We start from the raw sequence: 21742 nt of genomic DNA on the forward strand, positions 1-21742 counted from the left end.
GAATGGAAGTCATCCTTGGCACAGCGCATGGCGGTGGATGCGAACTGAGGTCCGTGCCTTTGTCGTGGTCCGCGGTTTCCGCGGGCCAAAAGGGTCGACTGTCCGCCCATTTCAACATCGGCCGCCCGCATGCCTCATGCTCCGTCTCCGATGCTCACGGCAAAACACCCGACAGCTTCCAATATCGCTTCACCTCTGTCCTTGTACGCCCATAGGGCCGCCACTCTCATCGCCATGAACCGCGCAATGGCTTCCCCACCCACCGAAGCCACATCGGTCGTCCCCCGAGCTGTTCGTCTCCCTTCCAACTGACCCCACTTCAGCTTGGCTTTGTTCACATCGATACTGACCTGACCACAAATGATCCAGTGCAATGCATGTCGAGCTCGCAAGGTAGGCGCCTGATGCCAGCCTGTATGTTGCCAATCATTTCCCACGTGGCTAAGTGTTTATTTTGTAGATAGGATGCAATCGCGAATCTCCCTGTGCCCATTGCGTCAGAGCAAAGATCGAGTGAGTAGTCTCCGTTTATTTGTTCTCAAGTTTATCCTCACCTGACTCTTGTTGCGTAGATGTATCTACAATGAAATACGACCCAGGGAGAAGAGGGCTCGCATTCTTTTGAGCCACCAGTAGTATGATTGCCTCGATATTCTATAGTCAGGTTCACGTAATACTTACCAGACCCCCTTGCTGTAACCTGTCTAGTGAGCAAAAGATCGACCACCTTGACAGTCGCCTGGATGAGATCCTAGATCTTCTGCGACAACTCAAAACTCAGCAACCCACAACTGGCTGCCCAATCCCCGAGATCCAGCTCCGTGCACCATCGCCAGCCAATGTAACCGCTCCAAGAACGCAACCCGCAGCTTTCTCAATACCAGCCACACCATCGTCAGCCGCAACAAGCCCAGACTCATCAACCGCTACCACGCATGTCAGGTCCAGTCATGCTCATGCAAACACCACACCGCCCATGGTTGAGGGCAACTCATCGCTTACCGCACAGACAGAGTTCGCCAGTGAATTCCTGAAAACTGCCGTCCATGATCGGGACTCGCAACCAGAAATGCGCGAGCGCCTCGATGCCCTTCGTGTCCTCGTCGAGGCCATGAAGAAACAACCAGCGGCGGATGAGATGCGGTATCCACATGCTGCACCCGTCAAGACGCTATCCTTGAAAGATTGCAAGTTGCCCCCTATTCAGATTGTTGTTGAGGTTCTCCGGATGACACAGTCCTTTAAGGTTATGTGTCTGGCCTGGGTGTCCGAGCTAATACCTCTCACGGGGTTCCTTGAGGCATATGTGAGAGAGGACAACGATTTGATCACCCTCATCAATGTCAATGTTGGTCTCCACTTCCTATTTTGGGCGTGCGCACAAGTGGACCAAGAAAAGAAAGACGAATATCTTGGTTACGCGCAGACCTGTGGTAGTACCATCGAAACAGCTTTGGCACATCTGCCGCTGCATCTTCCCGCCAACGATGACACTATCTCTGCGCTCCTGTCGGGATCATTTTATGCCGTGGAGATATCCAAGCCCTCCCTAGCCTGGATTCTGACTTCCAAGGCATCAGAACTGTGCCAGACACTGGGCTATCACCGAGCCAACGACGGCTATGTCCTGTTCAAGTCTGGAGGGGCTACAAATGATATTGATCGATACAAGCGGCACTTGTTGTTTTGGTCCGTCTACATTGTCGACAAGAGCCTGTCTCTCCGGCTTGGACGGTCCTCCAGTATCCAAGACTACGACATTTCCCTCCCATATCCTTCCACAGATAATCCCGGCAATTCCGGCATCACAGGATTTTTTTTACTATGGGTTCTCCTAGCAAAGTTACAGGGCCAGGTGTACGAGTTGCTTTATTGCCCAGAGGCCGCCATTGCGCCAGAAAGCGTCAAGAGAGAAAGGGTTAAGACTCTGCTGGGTCGTTTGGAAGAATTCGAGGCCAAGACGGCAGAGGTGATTGTAAGTGTCTTCTCGCCACTGGTCTGATGGCCTGAATATGAAATCTAATCAGGACGCTACCTACTGCAGCACCAATGGAGTTCGTATTGCCGCGAACATGCCGGCGATGACTTGACTGATTTCTTTCTTGTGTCCGATCACGTACTGCGGCTTAGTCTCCTCACAATGGTGCATCGCGCCGTTCCCAATCCACCAGGATCACCCACCACTTTCTCCACAGAGTGTATAAACGTGGCACGCCAAACGCTAGGACGACACCAAGAGTGTATGGAGTTAATCAAGTCTACAAACTGCGGGTTGTTCAGCACTTATATGCACTGGTACGTAGCTCGGTCATGTTTCTCCACCTATCACAGCAAATACTGAAAAAGGGCTGATTGGTGCTGACGGCTGAAACAGGACGATCCTAATGGCCCCCTTCGTTCCATTCATTGTCCTTTTCTGTCAGGTAATCGAAACAAAAGATAAGGATGATCTTGCCAGACTGCAAGCCTTTGCCACGTCGTTACAGTATGAGTCTTCCGTCACTGAGGCCGTGGAAAGACTCCGTCGTTTATTTCAGGTGCTCGTCAGCGTGGCATCCCATCATGTTCAATCTCCCCCTACCAGCCAGATCGGACAACGTACAGATTTAAGACCCGACCTACCGAAAGATACACACCAGGCCAATCAGACAGCGTTCGAAGTTGACGCTTATCTCGGAACATTAGGGTTTTCCCAACAAATTGTCTCAGATCAGTGGCCCGAGAGCACAACTGGTCAAGGACAAGAGAATGGCCGAGAAGGAGGAGAGTTTCCCGAGGGACATCGAATGGCTAACCCTATGATGTGGATGGGGAATGAGATGCAGCTGGAGGATTGGTTCTACAATAATGACCAGATAGAAGCGTTGGAATCTCTGTATAATTAACAATTGCCATGTATTAGCATCGGTGTTTCCTATTTTCTCTAGTCGCACTTGCAGAATTCACTTGATGGAGTCCCTGACCCAACAAACAAAAGAACGACATAGACTGATGGAGAGTCTAGTAGAGCTGAAACTCAGGATCTAAAATTTCCCAACATGCCACTCGTAGGTAATATTTAAAAAGCCCAAAGTAACTCATTAGGCTACATGGAGGTGATATGTTAGGCACATGGAGGATTTCAGCAATCATGCCAAGATAGGTTGGCGATCAAACTACATGTAGCACTTATTGCTTCCTGGACACATTGCGGGACTCGGACCCTAAGTTGCGGCTTGGAGAATATTACCACTCTCGTCGAGTATGGTACCGGGCTCTCATCTGGCAACGTCGAGCACAATCCAAAAGTGCAGGATGACGCTGACTGAAACTCGCCTGTAGCACAAAGAGTTTGTCGCCTTACCGTTGTTGATTAGCCTCATACGTAGAGGATGAAGTAGGGTGGGGTCAACACTCCAACTAGGTACCTTAGATAAAAATAACGTCCGCGTTCAAGATATGTTTATCAACTCCCTTGCTGAACTTTTAATATCCTTGAAGGCCAAGTAAGAATCATCCCCTACCTATCGGCTTAACATATTGTTCGCGACTATATTTCTTGCTTATTTCCCTGAAGCTGGCTTCCGCAATTTCCGTTCAACTGCAAGCGATCGGGTCGTCTGGAGCCAAGTCACTCTAAGCTGAGCCAACTAGTGCTGACTTGATTGCGAGTTTGCACTAGGTTTTGTGGTGACATCCTGTAATCGAATAGCCAATCCGGACTTTTCAAAGATTAAATGTTGACGGCACTGGCCAATAAACAAAGTTACTGGTGGAAGATTCTCCCTATTGTATAGTAGCCAAGAATGCTTTGTGCCTTGATGCACTTTACTTTTATCACACGTCCAGCTCGGCATTCCCTGCTGCCACTTTGAACTTGACGTCAAACGGCAGTTGAAGCCCTGCCCCGTGCTTTATTGGGACAAATGTTACGCCGGGAACGACACGGGGTAGTAGAGGACTCGTCCCGCTCCAATCGGGAATTTGAAACACTACCGGGACTGTTTCTCTCATCCTTTTTCAGCATCCACGCTGATCCCTATCCCGTGTCGGCTCCATCGCACGGGATAGGACTTGTGCCACATGACACTTGTGGTATCCAAAAAAGGTCTTGTTTGGTCTAATGAGGCTATTTAGGCGGTTTATGATGGAGAAACTTGATTCGTTCGCAACGCAATGCTTCTTCCCCAGGTTTTCGTGGACCCGGAGAATGCACCCCGCAGTCGGTAGATGTGCTTGATCTGGAGACTAAAGAACCGCGAGATGAAGCCAAGATCTCAGCCTTGAATCACAAAGCGTAGGATATTCAACAGGTTCAGTCGTGACAGGAGACGGTCGATGGACATATATTTAGAGGGCAGACGCGTCCCTAATAAAAGACATACCGTTGACATCCCATCACCCCATCAGTCCCCAACTTCCTCTGCCCTCCAAGTCGGAACCGCTTGTCATGAAGCTCTCGTCGTTCACCATCTTGGCTGGCCTCGCGGCCCAAGCCCAGGCCCACTACATTTTCAACATACTGATTGTGAACGGCCAGCGCATCGGTATGACAATTCATGATTAACCCTTCTTGCAGTTGGGGTTATACTAACAAAAGAATGGAAAGGTGGCGAGTACACATACGTTCGACGCAATTCTAACAGCTACAATCCGGCCTTTCCCGACATCCTTACCTCTGATGAATTACGGTGCAACCGCGGTAAGCCTAACAGATGAAAACATGTGGAATATTCAAGAATCTAAGTCTCAATTTAGGCGCCAAGCCTGGCGGCAACGTACAGACATACGAGGTCAAGGCTGGTGATAAGATCGGCTTCAAGGTCTTCAACAACGAGTTTATTGAACACCCCGGACCGGGGTTTATCTACATGTCCAAAGCCCCTGGCAGTGTCGCTACCTACGATGGTTCCGGCGAGTGGTTCAAGGTCTACGAGACCGGTCTTTGCCGCGGCGGAGGAAATGTGGACACGAACTGGTGCTCGTGGCAGAAGGACAGGTGAGTTCCCAGTCAGACCTTGACCCCTTGTTAGCAAATCTCACACTACATGTCAGGCTTGAATTCACTATCCCGCCCAAGACCCCCCCTGGAGAGTATCTCGTCCGCATCGAGCACATTGGTCTACACGAGGGTCACGTACGCCGCGCTCAGTTCTACATTACCTGCGCACAGTTGAAGATCACCGGGCCCGGTGGTGGCAACCCCTCGCCTCTTGTCCGCATCCCCGGTATCTACAATGCCAATGACCCCGGCATTGCTTACAACAAGTGGACCAACAACCCCGCCGCTTATCGCATGCCTGGTCCCGCTGTCTGGAACGGAAACTGAGCAGGTGAAGCACAGGATGACAGACTACCTGAGGTATGATGAAGGCTTGTAGCCTTCCGATGTCTGTCTGTGTTCAGATTAGTAGATGCCTGCCTTAGTGTGGCATTTTGCCCCCTAAATAAAATGTCACACGTATCTCCAGGACCCGTTGTCATTCTGTGTTGAAGATGTCGGTGACTGTCAAAGAAATCCAAGAAAATCACCTTGCTTTGCAAGTCCCACCCAGTCATATTTCACGACGTTACATAATTCCGGGTTTCCTTTTTCGATCCATTCAGCATTTTACAGGGCCATCGAACAACACATGCATACGGAAGCAACCCCCCACTTGGGACCTCGTAGCCCACAGTTCTTATGGAGAGTGACGAATGAAACATCTATCCACTGCCGCGCGGGGTATTCAAGTACAACCCCCCGTTGGGAGAAACTGGAAATCTTCAACAACAATGGAACTGCATGCACACTTGCGCAGGCAATCGCAACATCTCATTGCCTGGGCAAATCTTGACCGCTACTTTGAGGTCACATAATGCACTAACCCCGTTTCAAGCACCCAACTCAATATATGACTTGGGTGATCATGAAATCAACATATCGGCGTTTGGATGGAATATCCGATTGGTGTAAGCCTGCGCAAAACGATACCTCCCCCCTCCCCCTGCCTTCCACTTCCGTATGGTTCTCATCTGTCTTCGCCATGTCACTTGGTCTAGTTTATATTAATGTGAAAGGTTTGACGAAGCACCCTCCCCACGAAATAATTGGCGCAGCAAAAGTACTAAACTTAACCTATACCATATTATTGACCCTGCCTTATATGCAGATTAATAGACCTTTTAGATATCTTTAAGGGACCATAATTATCTTTGAAGGTCTATAAACTATCTTTCAACGCCTATGAACTATCTTTAAACGCCTATGAACTATCTTTAAACGCCTAACAACCGTTTTACATGGCATGGTTCGCAATTGACCCCGGATCATTAAGACGGAGTTGGTGAGGTCTTTCTGGCCTGAATATCCTACCTTACGGTTCAACCATGGCGAGTCGCCATGACAATTACAGCAGTTGCCGCCGCTACCGACGTCAAGAAGTTATGGTAGGAAACTGCCTGCAAGGTTAAACTTGCTGGCCGTTAACTGCTCGAGCCGCCGCCAATAGGAATACATGCACACGCTCGGCTTCCAGGTTCGGTCCCATTCTCTCGGGTCAAGCCACATTTTGATCGTGACTGAGTGCAATTCATCAATCTATGATCCAGGAGGGGCAACCTGGCCAGCCAATTCAAATACTAGCTGATATTTCAATGCAGCTCTTGCTTGGATAGGCTTCTATGGTGCCTCCTTCCCATAATGCACCCGCTGTGGGCGGCATCTTTGGGTAAACTTGGGATGGTGGGGGTGCAGCCCATGCAGCTGCTGCAACTGTCCGGGTACTTCCTTCCGTGGCCAGCTGAGGTGTCTGGAATTAAAGGAGCACACCGGGTATCCGGTGTCATGTGCATGTTCCAGGACAGAGATTCCATGAAACCGTACGTGCATATAGGTGCGTATTACCTATACGACATTCAGTTAGATCCTGGCCAGCAGGTCACTGCAACACCACTTAAGTCAGGGATTTCAAGGTAGACAGGTAGATATGGTGGAGGAAGGGTGATGAGATTTGCTGTTCGTTCCTTCCCATCTGCCCGATTAGTCTCGCTGCTCACATAGCTGCGTGTGGATACCGACTTTTTCTCAACTCCGCCAGTTGGTGCTGCCAGCTCTGGTGGGCTTGCTTGCCTGTAAACTGCTGTCTATCTGTATATCAAGTCTCTCTGTTCTCGCTTTTGTTGTGGCGGACCTTTATCTTTCCCAAACCGTACTATTGGACACCGATTACCACAAGTCTTCTTACAATGGCCCAGCAACAAATCTTTCTACTCGGTCCCCAAGTGACCAATTGGACACGAGAGGCCTTGGCGGAACTACAACAAAACCTCCTGAAAAATCCCACCCTCGACTTCATCACTCAAGCCCTGTTAACCTTGCCCTCCCTCTCGTCTATACTCGGACAACAGCTCGGGCTAGACTTTCACCCTGGCCGGATTTTCCATCTTCTCGCCGACTTTGCCCAAGGCGGGCAGCTTCTCTTAAACACCAATGATGATTGGCGGCACAACACTTTGCTGGCCCCATTGACAATCGTGTCTCAAGCCGTAGACCTCGCCGTTCAGTTTGGAGGTCTTCCTAGAAACAAACTACCCTTAACACTGCATCAGCAAGTTCAGGGCTTCTGCATTGGCTGGCTGTCGGCATCATCTCTTGCTAGTGCGTCAACTTGGGATGACTTCAAGCGTAATATTTCCGCTGCCTTGCGACTTGGGGCCTGTATTGGCGCAGCAGTGGACGCCGATTCCAGTCAGTGCCCTTCTGATCACGCAAGGGCTATTTGTGTGCGCCTGAGGAACCAGAGTGATAGGGTGTTTCTGGAGACACTGCTGGACCAGATACCGGATGCAAGTCATTCAACCTTTTTTGGCTGGCCTCTACAAGCTAACATGTTGCTAGGCCTACATTTCTTGTTTTTTGGATGAGGGCGTTCTCACCGTGACGGTGCCAAACAGCAAGCGACTTTGGTTGGAAGGACAGCTGCAGAGAGCTAGCCTGCCGTGGACCGATATTGGGCTTCATGGCCATTACCATCACCTACGGCATGAGGAGAGAGCCCAAACCCTCAAAAGAATCTGTGCCTCTATTGGGGAACTTCAGCTTCCCGCCGCCGCGGCCTTGCAAACACCATTGAGATCAACCGCTGATGCCAACATCGTCCCGCCGAACGCGACATCACTTCACGATATTGCCATCGATCTCGCGCTGTGCAAACGAGCCCACTGGTTACAAACTCTGCGCAACTGTGCCGAGAAAGCCGACAACTTCGTCTTCATACCTATTGGTTCCCATACTGGAGGCCTTGTTCCGCGTTCGATTACCCATCCTCGCCCCTCACCCAGCACCTCGATGCCAGAGGACGAGATCGCAATTATCGGCATGTCTGCTCGCTTCCCTGGCTCAGACTCCCTATTAGACTTTTGGAACCTTTTGGTCTCAGGGAAGACTGCGTTTGGACCTCTTCCAGTGTCCCGTTTTGATCCGACATATCCCAGCATTGCCTCACGTCTGGCCGAAGCCAAATACCAGGGGAACTTTCTCAGGGATGAGGTTGTCAAGGGCTTCGACCACCGGTTCTTTGATATTGCTGGGCGAGCAGCTAAACACATAGATCCCCAGCAAAGGCTTGTCCTTGAGGTTGCATATGAGGCTCTAGCTACCGCAGGATATCACCATATCGAGACCCACCAGCAAAAGGAAGTGGGTGTATACATGGGCGTTGGTGAGGTTGAATATCAACATAATCTTGCCGGACACCAAGCAACTCCTTTCACTGCGGTGGGTTTGTTGAGAAGCTTCATCAGTGGGAGAGTTAGCCATTTCTTTGGCTGGAATGGGCCTGCGGTTACAGTTGATACTGCTTGTTCCTCAAGCGCTGTGGCTATACACACAGCTTCGAAGGTAAGGCCCCAGATTTGGCCCATTGTTCATTGGACGTGACTGACATGGACTGCTAGGCTCTTTTGACAGGCGAGTGCGAACTTGCCTTGGCGGGCGGTGTGAACATCATCACCAGCCCCGAGTTGCACCAAGCTCTTGCCGCAGGCTCTTTTCTCAACCCCCACGGAGCAAGCCATGCATTTGATAGCTCTGCCGCAGGGTACTGTCGAGGAGAAGGGGCAGGTATATTGGTGCTGAAGCCCTTGTCCAAAGCTGTTGCGGACGGTGACGCAATTTTAGGAGTCATCGGGGCTTCCGCCATCAACCAAAACTCCAATTGCAGTCCAATCACTGTCCCAGAGTCGTCATCACAATTCTCACTATACAAGAAAATTCTGCAAACGGCAGGAGTGAGCCCGGGAGAAGTTACCTACGTTGAAGCACATGGAACTGGTGAGTGCCCCTCTTGTGCTGACATTGCTGGGACCACATCACTGATGCCATCATAGGCACACAAGTCGGGGACCCTAAGGAGTATGAGAGCATAAGAATGGCTCTCTGTGGTCCCTTTCGCACCGAGCACCTGTTTGTCGGCTCCGCCAAAGACAGTATCGGGCACTGCGAGGCTGCATCAGGCGTGGCCGGCGTCATAAAGACCCTTCTCATGATGCACCACAAGACCATTCCCCCGCAGGCTGGGTTTGACACTCTCAATCCTCGCATTACCACAACCCCAGCAGATAAGATAATCATCCCCAAAGTTGCCCAGCCCTGGAGCCCAGTCCACCGACGAGTCGCGCTTGTGAACAATTATGGCGCTGCAGGTTCTAATGCTGCTATTCTTGTCAGGGAATATGAGGAACCAGCTTCCCAGCCTGTGCTGTCGGCTCCGACATCCTACCCAATACTTCTCGCGGCGAAGTCACCCAATCATTTGCAGTTCATGATTGCTGCGCTGAGGTCCTGGACACCACTCCCCGCATCATTTGGGGACATTGCCTACAACATTAACAAGTCCCAGAATCCCCAGTTCCCTCACCGACTGGCCCTTATAGCCAGGAGTCACGATGATATGGTTGCCTGTCTTGAGACGACGGCAGCGTCCATGCCCACCACTCAGCTACCAGTAGTGCTTGCATTCGGTGGCCAAACAGGGCAGAGTGTTTCGATTTCACAACGTCTCTACAATTCATGCCCTGTGTTGCGCAGACACCTTGTGAGTGGCGCTCTTTGTTTACATACCCCTGAATTCACCCCTATCCTACCCCGAGTCTTGGATTGTTTCCACATGGCGCTAACAAAAGCTCTAGGACCACTGCAATGATGTTTGTGTTGCTCTTGCCCTTCCGGCAATTGTGCCAAACATTTTCACGTCCTCCGAATCGGTTCCGGATTTGCATGACATTGTTCGTCAGCACTGTCAATTGCTGGCTTTGCAAGTTTCTACGGCCCGTTGTTGGCTGGAATCCGGGCTGGAGACATCCGACATCACACTTGTTGGTCACAGTTTTGGCCAAATATCCGCCCTGGTTGTTGGAGGTTCCTTGACAGTCGAAGATGGGTTCCGGTTTGTTGCCGGTCGCGCAAGCCTGATTCGCGATCACTGGTCGGAACCCGGATGCATGCTTTCTCTTGAGTGTCTTGAGCCTCAAGCCAGGGAAGTCAGAGACGCGGTCAACAAGAATCTACAACAAACCGGCAGTAGGGTTGAAATTGCATGCTACAATGGCCCGACAAGCTTTGTCCTCTCTGGCCACCAAGAGGCTATCGCCAAGGCGAAATACGTTTGTCAACAGCAGCAAATCAAGTGCCTGCAGCTGGCAAGTACTCATGCCTATCATTCACACATGACTGAGTCAATTCTCGCGAAGCTCACCGAGATGGCTCGTCGTCTTGTTGTCAAATCACCGAGTCTGAAAATCGAGACTTGCACCCGCAAGACTTCGGATTGGCAGTTCACAGCTGAGAGTTTGGTACAGCACACCAGAGATCCGGTTTTCTTCGCGGATGCCATCGCTCGCATCACTGCATCATACCCCCAGGGAGCCATCTGGCTCGAGGCAGGCACCTCGTCACCAGTCATCCCCATGATCAAACCGGTCAAGCGCAATAACAACAAGACAGGAGGCAAATCGCCAGACATTTACTTACCCGCTGGCCTCCGCAACGATGATGCGATGATCAACATTGGTGTGACCACATCCCAGCTTTGGCAAGCTGGATGCAGTGTGCGGTATTGGCCGTTCCTCCAGCATGGTCCTCAGAATCGACACGCCTTTGTTCCGGTTCCTCCATATCAATTCGACAGGACACAGCATTGGATTGACTACAAACCAAGGGGGTCGGAGGAAGCCGGTAAAACAGCGAAACGAGATGCCGCTTCTGCAGATCTCATCACCCTGGTTGAAGCTGGAAACAAGAAGCACGTCTTCCAGGTCAACACCACTGCCGACTTTTACCAGCTCGCAGCAAATGGACACGCCGTTACTGGACATGGCTTGTGTCCCGCCTCAGTTTACCTGGAGCTCGGCGCCAAATGCGTTGAAATAGCTGCCGACATGCCTCTAGGCGACCTGATGATGCCTCATTTCGAGGCTTTGGCGATGTCATCCCCGCTTGGGATTGCGACGAGCCACACGAAGACAACCGTATCTCTGCATCAGAATGACACCAAGTCATGGTCGTTCAGCATCTCCAGCCTGAATGCTGAAGGCACTTCGACAGAGCATACACGAGGCCGCATAGCATTGCCATCTGGGGGCGCAGATGCTCAGCTCTCATCTATGAGTAAATTGTTTCGACGATCTCGTGTCGATCGTCTAAATAGCCTGGAGACGTCCAGCAAGGTGGCAGGTCCGATGGTCTACCAGTTGTTTTCGAGTGTGGTCGAATATGCCCCCTACTATCAGGGCGTCAAATCCTTGACGGCCCATGGCGACGAGGCTGTGGGGTTAGTCGGTATTCCTACTATTTCGGAATCTCCAGATGGTTTCAGGTTGCCAAAGGGTATTTGTGACCCCGTCACCCTGGACAACTTTCTTCAGGTGGCGGGTATTCACGTTAACTGTCTTCGTCCCAGGGACGCTGGGCAAGTCTTCATGTGCACTGCTATCGAGGAAATAATCATCTCACCAGCTTACAGACAATCATCGATCAGCTGGAAGGTATATACCCGTTATGATACGGAACCAGATTCTCGCTCGATAATAAACGACATTCTGGTCTACGATGGAACCTCCAATGAACTGGTTGTCGCCATCATGGGGGCTACTTTCAGGGCAGTTTCCCTCAAGTCGTTGGAACGCACCCTAGGGCGACTGAATGGCGCTTCACGTTCCTTCCCCTTGACTACACAACCCCATCAATCATCGCCAACCGAGCCGACCCCGCCTATGGAAGCCACCTTTACACCCATCACCAAGACAAATCCCGACCAGACTCCTCAAGTAACAAAAGACTCCAAGGCCCAGTCATCAGTGGATCATGACATCAGGAGGGTGCTCAGCAACATCATTGAGACGCCGGTCGACGAAATTAAATCCACGAGTACTCTTTCTGAACTTGGGGTCGATTCTTTACTGGCTGGTGACGTGTTGGCTGAGATCTCTAATATGTTTGGAGTCAAAGTCTCACAGCCTGAGCTGTTGGCATGTTCCGACGTCGCAGCTCTCGTCGGCCTCGTGGGGAAACAGTCGACGGAACCAACATTTTCCCAATCAGCACCCAAAGTGTTCAGAAATGACAGTTTTGAGACAACGGGATCGGATCCTTTGACTAGTTCAGATCTATTCGACTCGGAGATTGACTCGAATGATTCATCTTGCCCTACTGATTTCACTGACGAAGATATCGCCACGAGCTCCGAGTCTGGCCACTGCAAGAAGAGTGGTTTAGAGGATCTCGGGGGTGTCGCTGGTGTCTCGTTTTGTGAGGCTGCAGCCAATTACACACGACATGCTTCCGCCACTCGCTTCTCGAACTTTTGCATGGACGTCTACCCAGTTCAGTCCCGACTCGTCACACAATACGTCCTGTCCGCCTTTGGTAATATGGGCTGCCATTTGAGCCTCATCAAGCCAGGATCAGAGGTTCCATTCATCGGTTCCTTCGATCCTAAACACAGCAAGCTCGTCAGGCAGCTGTATGAAATCTTGCAAGACTCGAAGCTGATCTCTGTTGATGACCTGGGTAAATTTTGGCGGACAAACACACCTCTCGAGACGACTTCCGCCGTTGACCTCCAAGCCACCATACTCTCTCGGTTTCCGCAGCACACCTCCGAAGCCAAGCTTTTAGATGCTACAGCCTCCCGGCTTTCGGCGTGCTTGACGGGTGCGGCCGATCCAATCGACATCTTGTTCGGTACATCTTCCGCCCGGGGGTTACTTGAAGACGTCTACCTCAACGCCCCCATGTTCAGAACAGGTACCTTGGTTCTGGTTGACTATCTGTCTTCCCTTGTACGAATGAGCACTCGACAAACTATCCGTATTCTGGAGATCGGGGCGGGAACAGGCGGCACAACACGACCTCTGTTACATGCCCTGAGCCAGATTGAGAGACCCGACATGACAGTCCAATACACCTTCACCGACCTGTCCCCATCCCTTGTTGCAGCAGCAAAGAGAAGGTTTGCATCTCTGATGGCCTCTAGTGCTCGGGGAAATGGGGTGGAAATCGAGATGCAGTTCACCACGCTGGACATTGAATCCCCAGACACAAAGCGGGACAAGCACTACGATATTGTCCTGTCGACAAACTGCATACATGCCACTGAAAACCTCAGCATCTCGGCCAGTCATATTCGAGCGCTGTTGGATCCAGTTAAAGGGGGCTTGCTATGCTTGGTAGAGCTGACGAGGAATCTTTACTGGTTCGATCTCGTTTTTGGGCTATTGAAGGGATGGTGGAGATTCAACGATGGACGGACCCATGCCCTGGCCGATGAGCTGACCTGGGAAAGGAGTCTAAAGCAGGCTGGCTTTGCGTCTGTGGAATGGAGCGATAATGGGACACAAGAGGGAAAGATTTTGAGAGTCATCACTGCCCATGCCTTATCCGAGCGAGAGCCCAATATCGGAGAGCAAACGAGGATGGAGACGATGCGCTTCAAGAGTATCGGCGGTGTCGACTTGATGGCAGACATATATTACCCAGATACACTATCTGATATTTCAGCGGCGCCTCGTCCCATAGGTATGTCCTCAAGCTTGTGCTTAAGAAATGCAGAAGCCCTCTCAAAAAGGGTAATAAAGTTTGAAAAAAGATGGTAGCTAACTGGAGTTGTAGCTTTGATGATTCATGGCGGGGGCCACATCATGCTCTCACGAGCCGACATTCGACCTTGTCAAACTGAACTTCTTCTCTCCAAAGGGTTCCTTCCGGTCAGCATTGACTACCGCCTTTGTCCCGAAACGACTCTCCAAGAAGGCCCAATGTGTGATACCGTCTCCGCCCTCTCATGGGTGAGGAATACCCTTCCCTCTCTTCCTCTGGCGAGATCCGATATTCGGGTCGATGGTGAGAAGGTCGTCGCGATTGGCTGGAGCACCGGTGGCCACTTGGCCATGAGTCTGTCGTGGAAATCGGCCGAGTTTGATGTTAGACCACCAGAGGCCATTCTCGCCGTTTATTCTCCTTCGGATTACAAGGACCCCTTCTGGACTCAACCAAACATTCCGGAAGGGTCAGAGTCGATGTTCCCTATCGCGGCTGACTCCGTCTTTATGACACTTGACCAACCCATCACGGCATACAATCCACCATTTTCAGCCAAGGCGGTGGGTGGCTGGATGTCAGTCGTTGATCCACGCTCCAGGTTGGCATTGTACATGAATCATCATGGCAAAACACTCGAGGTTCTTCTGCGTGGAGTTTCTGCGATCAATGGAAAAAGAGAGGTGTCTGAGGAGGAGGTTACGGCGGTGTCTCCATTGGCCCAGGTGCAACAAAATCGGTACAGAACACCGACCTTTATCGTTCACCCTCGGCTAGATGACTTGATACCATGGCAGCAAGCCCAACGGATGCACCAGGCTCTCAAAGAACGAGGTGTTGATGCTGAGTTGAGAATTGTTGACGAGGGAGCAAAGCACTTGTTTGATGTCGGTAAAGGATGGGAAAGGAGGCATCCGCAGGGCTCTAAGGTGGTGCGAGAGGGATTTGAGTTTCTAGTGAAATATGTTGATGGGGTTTGAGGGAGGAAGTCTGGGAAATGCGCTGTGTAAAACCATCACAGCATAACTACCTACCTATATCGGGCATCAAAGCACATCTACCACTTGAGCTGCTAAATCAATGTGTTTTCTCCAGCAAATGCACTACGTGTACTAGTGATACCTATGAAGGAGTGTTTTTGCCCTAAAGGGTACCTACCACGCTGTAGACAAAACACCCAGCACTGCATAAGTTGTAAACCATGCATCCAAAGATAGTCTATAGGCCTTAAAAGATAGTTAATAGGTAGAAAAAGAATATTAAGAGGCTATCTGATATTTAAAAAGGTGTTAATTTGTGTATAACTAACTTGCAGTACCAATTATTCTGTCCGCCACATGCCTACAAACCAAGGCTTGGAGTATCTTGTAAAGCCGACTATCTCCACCCACGGCCCAACGAGTTTCCGAGAGTACCCCATAGTTCTCCGATGTGAGCCGCTTACGTACAGTACACGTCTGACAAAGCGTCCTCGTTACTGGCGAAATATGGGAAGCTAAGTTAAAGTTTGAAGCTATTCCCAGACCATGAATAGGTGGACCAGTTGCCATGACGCGAATGCGGGGCAAGCTATTAAAACCCCTGCCAGCAACGGCCTTGGCATCGAAAGGTCCCGCCTCCATCTGTTCTCCCGTCCCGCGAAGAGCTCCCATCGACAACGTAGCGGAATGGCGTGAATGGCTATCCTGATATGCAAAGACGGACAAGAGAGCCAATATGGAAGCTCAACAGCATTTCCGTCCTACATCCGAACCCCGAGCACGAGGCACCCCACCAATCAGCATCATTGCATCTCATCAAGGCCGTTGATGGGCACCTCTCTGGCGACCAAAGCTCCCCGGGCAGCACAGGGCAACGACACCCGTGGCAAGCCCCGATGGAAAGCTGCACTGTCTTTTGGGCTTACATACCGATGTAAGGGACCCCTTCTTCGTAGGTGGGTAGCAGTAGATTGCCACAGCATTCAAAGCGACACCGTGTTCAGTACTCGCGAAGGCGACTGCTGAATATTCATGCCTTCCCTGGTGCACGGAATAGATGGGATGGCCACGTCGAGGGAGGAAGCGGGGCAAAATGTCGCGATCTTGCCCCTCACCATGCGGGGTTTGACGTGACAGGCTGGGCGGTACTTGGTGTTTGCGTGTGCTTGTCCGGAGAAGAGCGGGGTCGGGGACTGTTCTAAGATCCAGATGCTTCGACGGCGATCTGCAGCTTCCGTGCTTCCATCGGACCCCTCCGGCGTGCCTTTCTTTCAAGTCCATATGTAGTGACCCCTCCTCTTCCACCATAACTTTCCACCTTCCTGAACCTCCTCTTATTTTCTTGCCAATCATCCCCCAACATCCCCAACACCCCCAACACCCCCAATACCCCCAACACCCCCAACACATACATCAGCAACCTAGGTTTGTTTTGTATACTGCAAACATGGGAGAGTGCCCGGTCAATCACACCAAGTCCGCCAACGTCGCCGGCGGCGGGACACGCAACATTGATTGGTGGCCCAACCAGCTGCGTCTCAACATCCTCCGCCAGCACACGGCCGCCTCCGATCCTTTCCACAAGGAGTTCAACTACGCTGCCGCCTTCAAGTCTCTCGACTACGATGCCCTCAAGAAAGACCTTACCGACCTCATGACAAACTCGCAGGACTGGTGGCCTGCCGACTTTGGACACTATGGTGGTCTCTTCATCAGAATGGCCTGGCACAGCGCCGGCACCTACCGGGTCTTTGACGGTCGTGGAGGTGGTGGTCAGGGCCAGCAACGCTTCGCTCCTCTCAACAGCTGGCCCGACAATGTCAGTCTCGACAAGGCCCGTCGCCTGCTGTGGCCCATCAAGCAAAAGTACGGCAACAAGATTTCTTGGGCCGATCTCATGCTCCTGACGGGCAATGTCGCCCTCGAGTCCATGGGCTTCAAGACCTTTGGCTTTGCCGGTGGTCGCCCCGACACGTGGGAGGCCGACGAGTCTGCCTATTGGGGTGGCGAAACAACATGGCTGGGTAACGAAGCTCGCTACGCCCACGGCCAGGAGGGCATTGCCGGCAAGGGAATCGTCTCGGGCGACGAATCCAAAAAGAACCACACCGACATCCACAACCGCGACCTCGAGTCCCCTCTTGCTGCTGCCCACATGGGTTTGATCTATGTCAACCCCGAAGGCCCCGATGGCAACCCCGATCCTGTCGCTGCCGCTCGTGACATTCGCGTCACCTTTGGCCGTATGGCTATGGATGATGAGGAGACGGTGGCCCTGATTGCCGGCGGTCACACTTTTGGCAAGACACACGGCGCTGCCCCGGCCGATAATGTTGGCGCCGAACCTGAGGCAGCCTCTATCGAACAGCAAGGCTTTGGCTGGAGCAACAAGTATGGGTCGGGCAAGGGCCCAGACACTATCACCTCTGGCCTCGAAGTTATCTGGACTAAGAACCCTACCAAGTGGACCAACCAGTTCTTTGAGTACCTCTTTAAGTACGAGTGGGAGCTCACCAAGTCTCCAGCTGGTGCCAACCAGTGGGTGGCCAAGAATGCGGAACCCTTTATCCCCGATGCCTATGACCCTAACAAGAAGCACCTCCCGCGTATGTTGACCACCGATCTATCTCTCCGCTTCGACCCCGGCTTCGAGAAGATCTCTCGTCGCTTTTTGGAGCACCCTGACCAGTTCGCCGACGCCTTTGCCCGCGCCTGGTTCAAACTGCTCCACCGTGACATGGGCCCTCGGTCGCGCTGGCTCGGCCCCGAGATCCCATCCGAGGTTCTTTTGTGGGAGGATCCTCTACCCCCTCTTGACCACCCCGTAATCGATAATAACGATATTGCTGCCATCAAGCGCGAGATTCTTGCCACTGGTCTTGCGCCGCAGAAGCTCATCTCAACCGCTTGGGCGTCCGCCTCTACCTTCCGTGGCAGTGATAAGCGCGGTGGTGCTAATGGCGCACGTATCCGCCTGGCTCCTCAGAAGGACTGGAAGGTCAATAACCCTGCCCAATTGGCCGAGGTCCTTAGAGCCTTGGAGGACGTGCAGAAGAGATTCAACGAGCAGGCTACGGGTGGCAAGAAAGTGTCGCTCGCCGATGTCATTGTCCTGGGTGGTGTTGCTGCCCTGGAGCAAGCTGCCGGTGTGTCGGTGCCCTTCACCCCCGGCCGCACCGACGCTTCTCAGGAGCAGACTGATGTCCATTCGTTTGAGCATCTCGAGCCATATGCCGACGGCTTCCGCAACTATGGTCATGGCAATGACCGCGTCAAGACTGAACAGTACCTCGTTGACCGGGCTCACCTCTTGACTCTGACGGCACCCGAACTCGCCGTGCTTGTTGGCGGTCTTAGAGTCCTCGGTGCCAACTATGATGGCTCCGACCATGGTGTCTTCACTGCCCAACCGGGCAAGCTCACCAATGATTTCTTTGTTAACCTTTTGGATCCCAACACCGAGTGGACCAACGTTGATGGCAAGGATGAGGTCTTTGAGGGCAAGGACCGTGCGACTGGCCAAAAGAAGTGGACCGGAACTCGTGCCGATCTCATCTTTGGTTCCCACTCTGAGCTCCGCGCCATCGCTGAGGTGTATGGTAGTGCTGACGGTCAGGAGAAGTTTGTCAAGGACTTTGTGGCGGCGTGGGATAAGGTCATGAACCTTGATCGGTTTGACCTCGAGCAGGGTGCTGGATCGAGCCCTAAGCTCTAAGTTGAAAACAGCTGTGTATCATGGCAGGACTGTAATGCCGTCAATGAGTCAATGAATTAATTTTCTGAAGGCTTGTCCAGGGTATAATTTGTTTTGCCGTTCTGATCATAGGGGTCAGGGCTGTATGTCAGCGGCGGGAAGCCATGCCAGATCAATAACTTACTGGGCCCCAAAATGTGTTGTGGTGTTTTTCGTTGATTCAAGCGAACATATCTGGAACAAATATCAAAGTTCGCATATGGGTTCGCCCATTTTTCAAATGAATACTCCTTTTGGTACTACAATTAGTGACCTATATCCTCAGAATTACATGCTTTGATAACACACAACAAACAATCGGCAAAATGGTGAACCATCTTGTTCTTGATACAGAAGGACATCCTACCCCCAGGGTAGGCAAGGTGGTATATATCTCTATAATACCTGTCACTGACAGCCAAGCACATCAACTAACTCATCATTCAAGTTCGTCATATAAAAATCATCATGCATTAGAATGTGTGGGAGACGAGAGACATTAAACACTTAGAGTCCCCGGGTCGGGTCCAACATCCGCTTCGCGTTCCGGGCTAGAAACTTTTGTCTGCATCGGCTGATCGGCTTGATTCTGCCCTCCAACTTGATATCAACAGGGGTCTTGTACCCGATGTAGTCCACCAAAACCTGGTCTTGTGTGTCGAGAACGATGGGGTTGGTAAAAGGGGGGTCAAAGAAATTATCGCCCCCACCTGCGAGGAAATCAAGTGTCACGATCCGATACTCGGCAGTCTTGTCCAAGGGCTTGCCGCCAATCGTGACAGCAACCAGCTTCGTTGTTGCAGTTGCATCAGGGTTGTACTCGATGACAATTCCGCGGCTGACTTGTAACAGAGAGGTCACGGGACGGCCATTGACCTGGTTGACTTTGGACATGATGCCCTCGAGAGTCGACCACAGGCGTTCACCGGACATGGAGATCTCGACGATGGCATTTCCAAAGGGGAAGGACGTGAGGACCTCCCCTCTGGTGATGGGGCCTTCATCGATAGTGGAACGAACACCGCCGGCATTGATGAGCGCAAAGGCCGGGGCAGTCTCGGGGGTGGTGTTGTTGACTCGGTATTGAAGCATGGCGCTGCAGGTTCCCACCGTCAGCCCACGTCACGGACACATTACTGCGAGGGCAACTTACTCGGCCATGAAATTTCCCAACAAACATTCCTCCAACAGGCAACGAGACTGATCTAGCACCACCAAGCTTTCTCCTACGACTTGGGCAGCAAACTCTTCGAACGGCTTCCTCCACTGGTCAATCTGGCTCTGAAGATCCTCATCTTGGACTGTTGTGTTGGTCAGGTGAACCGGCGCACCATGGTAATCCATGACTCTTCCATCCGTGTCGTAGGTAACATCGATGTAGCCGAGATATTCTCCCCAGCGGTAAGCCTGCACGATGAAGACTTCTTCGCCCTCAGAATTCTCAACAATGGTTGGGTACTTGCCCACGGCACCGGCAAAGTCTCCCAGTGGGGTATGGCTGTGGCCGCCCATGATCAAGTACAGACCCTTAGTCTCTCGCGCGAGCCTCTGGTCCTCCTCATATCCAATGTGAGTCAACGCCGCGATCCTCTTCACTCCCAGTTCGCCTCTCAAGTAGTCAATCGTCTCCTGTACGCTTTTCACAGGATCTTCAAACGTCGTTCCCGGGCCGGGATTGGCGATTCCTGGCGTAGTCTCGGTCGTGACACCGATGACGGCCAGCTCGTACTGTTCAAAATAGTGAAAAGGCTTGATTGTCTTGTTCAGAACCGCATGGTCGGACTTTATATTGGCGCTGACAATAGGAAAGGTCAGGTTGTCAAGGAACTCGCCCAGGTGATCATCGCCGCGGTCAAACTCGTGGTTCCCCAACGTCATGGCATCAAAGCCGATCTGGTTGAGCGTCTCGGCGATTTTCGAACCGCCATAGTATGAGAAGAACATGGTACCTACTCCAAGTCAGCAATCCAAATCACTTGATATTCCACCTTGGACCTCAAACTTACCTTGAAACTCATCACCGGCGTTCAGGAGCAACGAGTCCGGGTGCGAAGGGCGGGATTCGCTGAGGACATGCTTGATGCGGGCGTAACCACCGTAGCAGCCTCTCTCTGGACGAGTGCAGTCGGTGCCTGAGGAGGAAAACTCGTCGAGATGGGCGTGGACGTCATTGAGATGGTAGAATGAAATGTTGTAGTTGCCATTGTCGTCGATGAAGCGCTTGGAGAACTTGCGGCGGCTCACGAGGTGCTCCGGAGACCCCACTTCCTCGAGAGCGATAGAGCCAGCCGTGGCAACTGCTGCCCACAAGAGCAGGCCCTTGAGGGAATTCATCTTGTACGCTGGTTTACAGACGATGGAGCTCACTCAGAGGCAAAAAACGAGTGACATGAACCGGGCCTATGAGGAACAGACAACAGCGCCAAGGATGGGACAGAAGAGACGCATTGCAACAGAACTCGCGCCTTGGGTTATTATACCCGTCCCTGGAATGCGGTGTATGACAATGATCGACACGGCGACATGGAACCTCGATGTCGTCTATCGGTTCCGAGGATGGCAGCCTCAAGCTTGTGAACCATTCTAGAGCTGAGAGTTGACCTCTCACTGGCTCGGGGATGCTGACTGGAATGAGCTGATGATGAACCAGCAGAGCACAAACCTGTCCGACCTTCCCGTTTAGGCGTCCGAGTCGTGCCAAGATGGCCTTCCCGAAACAGCAGCCGATGCCCTATCAGTGGCGACACGTGGGGACAACCGCAACGATTTCGACAGCGGAAATTGCCAGATGAGCCTGAGTACCTAGCATAATCATCGAGATCATGCACGTGGAAAGGTGTGTTCTGCTATTTGCAAATCTGTTTGGCTGAAAATGAGCATCTGGTAATATTACGATTAGAAGCTATGGCATGGCTGTGGCGTTACCCCTGCTATCATCCGAGTGAACTACAAGGCCAACAATGTGACTCCAGG

General features: G+C 51.8%; 5 protein-coding genes across 5 annotated transcripts; 4 read left to right on the top strand and 1 right to left on the bottom strand.

Moving 5' to 3' along the window:
- Positions 1 to 67: 67 nt before the first annotated feature.
- Positions 68 to 3034, top strand: QC764_611210 (uncharacterized protein). Its single transcript, XM_062949603.1, has 7 exons — positions 68 to 291; positions 370 to 393; positions 461 to 513; positions 573 to 635; positions 709 to 1975; positions 2045 to 2295; positions 2375 to 3034. The coding sequence occupies exons 1-7, from the start codon at positions 130 to 132 to the stop codon at positions 2883 to 2885; spliced, it is 2331 nt and encodes a 776-aa protein (XP_062797012.1). The 5' UTR covers positions 68 to 129; the 3' UTR covers positions 2886 to 3034.
- Positions 3035 to 4038: 1004 nt separating this feature from the next.
- On the top strand, positions 4039 to 5500 carry QC764_611220 (uncharacterized protein). The gene is made up of 4 exons (XM_062949604.1): positions 4039 to 4526; positions 4589 to 4681; positions 4738 to 4978; positions 5035 to 5500. The coding sequence occupies exons 1-4, from the start codon at positions 4430 to 4432 to the stop codon at positions 5306 to 5308; spliced, it is 705 nt and encodes a 234-aa protein (XP_062797013.1). The 5' UTR covers positions 4039 to 4429; the 3' UTR covers positions 5309 to 5500.
- A 1394-nt stretch (positions 5501 to 6894) lies between these two features.
- On the top strand, positions 6895 to 15160 carry QC764_611230 (Type I Iterative PKS). The gene is made up of 6 exons (XM_062949605.1): positions 6895 to 7806; positions 7859 to 8860; positions 8917 to 9292; positions 9349 to 10055; positions 10150 to 14035; positions 14129 to 15160. The coding sequence occupies exons 1-6, from the start codon at positions 7207 to 7209 to the stop codon at positions 15034 to 15036; spliced, it is 7479 nt and encodes a 2492-aa protein (XP_062797014.1). The 5' UTR covers positions 6895 to 7206; the 3' UTR covers positions 15037 to 15160.
- A 1323-nt stretch (positions 15161 to 16483) lies between these two features.
- On the top strand, positions 16484 to 18751 carry QC764_611240 (uncharacterized protein; the record flags this gene model as incomplete). Its single annotated transcript, XM_062949606.1, has 1 exon — positions 16484 to 18751. One exon carries the CDS (start codon positions 16484 to 16486, stop codon positions 18749 to 18751), a length of 2268 nt encoding a protein of 755 aa, XP_062797015.1.
- Positions 18752 to 19106: 355 nt separating this feature from the next.
- QC764_611250 (uncharacterized protein) lies at positions 19107 to 21103 on the bottom strand (the record flags this gene model as incomplete). The annotated part of the gene is made up of 3 exons (XM_062949607.1): positions 19107 to 19865; positions 19923 to 20718; positions 20776 to 21103. The coding sequence occupies 3 exons, from the start codon at positions 21101 to 21103 to the stop codon at positions 19277 to 19279; spliced, it is 1713 nt and encodes a 570-aa protein (XP_062797016.1). The 3' UTR covers positions 19107 to 19276.
- Between the last annotated feature and the right edge of the window lie 639 nt (positions 21104 to 21742).

Source organism: Podospora pseudoanserina, chromosome 6 (assembly GCF_035222485.1).
Source record: "Podospora pseudoanserina strain CBS 124.78 chromosome 6, whole genome shotgun sequence".
Taxonomy (NCBI): domain Eukaryota; kingdom Fungi; phylum Ascomycota; class Sordariomycetes; order Sordariales; family Podosporaceae; genus Podospora; species Podospora pseudoanserina.

Bases quoted from the DNA above. Each gene is read 5' to 3' on its own strand.
- QC764_611210 (XM_062949603.1), top strand. From the start codon at position 130: ATGCCTCATGCTCCGTCTCCGATGCTCACGGCAAAACACCCGACAGCT. The intron at 1,976-2,044 runs GTAAGTGTCTTC...TACCTACTGCAG, and splicing joins CCAAGACGGCAGAGGTGATT to CACCAATGGAGTTCGTATTG. The intron at 2,296-2,374 runs GTACGTAGCTCG...CGGCTGAAACAG, and splicing joins TTCAGCACTTATATGCACTG to GACGATCCTAATGGCCCCCT.
- QC764_611220 (XM_062949604.1), top strand. From the start codon at position 4,430: ATGAAGCTCTCGTCGTTCACCATCTTGGCTGGCCTCGCGGCCCAAGCC. The intron at 4,527-4,588 runs GTATGACAATTC...AAGAATGGAAAG, and splicing joins TGTGAACGGCCAGCGCATCG to GTGGCGAGTACACATACGTT. The intron at 4,682-4,737 runs GTAAGCCTAACA...GTCTCAATTTAG, and splicing joins TGAATTACGGTGCAACCGCG to GCGCCAAGCCTGGCGGCAAC.
- QC764_611230 (XM_062949605.1), top strand. From the start codon at position 7,207: ATGGCCCAGCAACAAATCTTTCTACTCGGTCCCCAAGTGACCAATTGG. The intron at 7,807-7,858 runs GCAAGTCATTCA...ACATGTTGCTAG, and splicing joins TGCTGGACCAGATACCGGAT to GCCTACATTTCTTGTTTTTT. The intron at 10,056-10,149 runs GTGAGTGGCGCT...CAAAAGCTCTAG, and splicing joins CTGTGTTGCGCAGACACCTT to GACCACTGCAATGATGTTTG.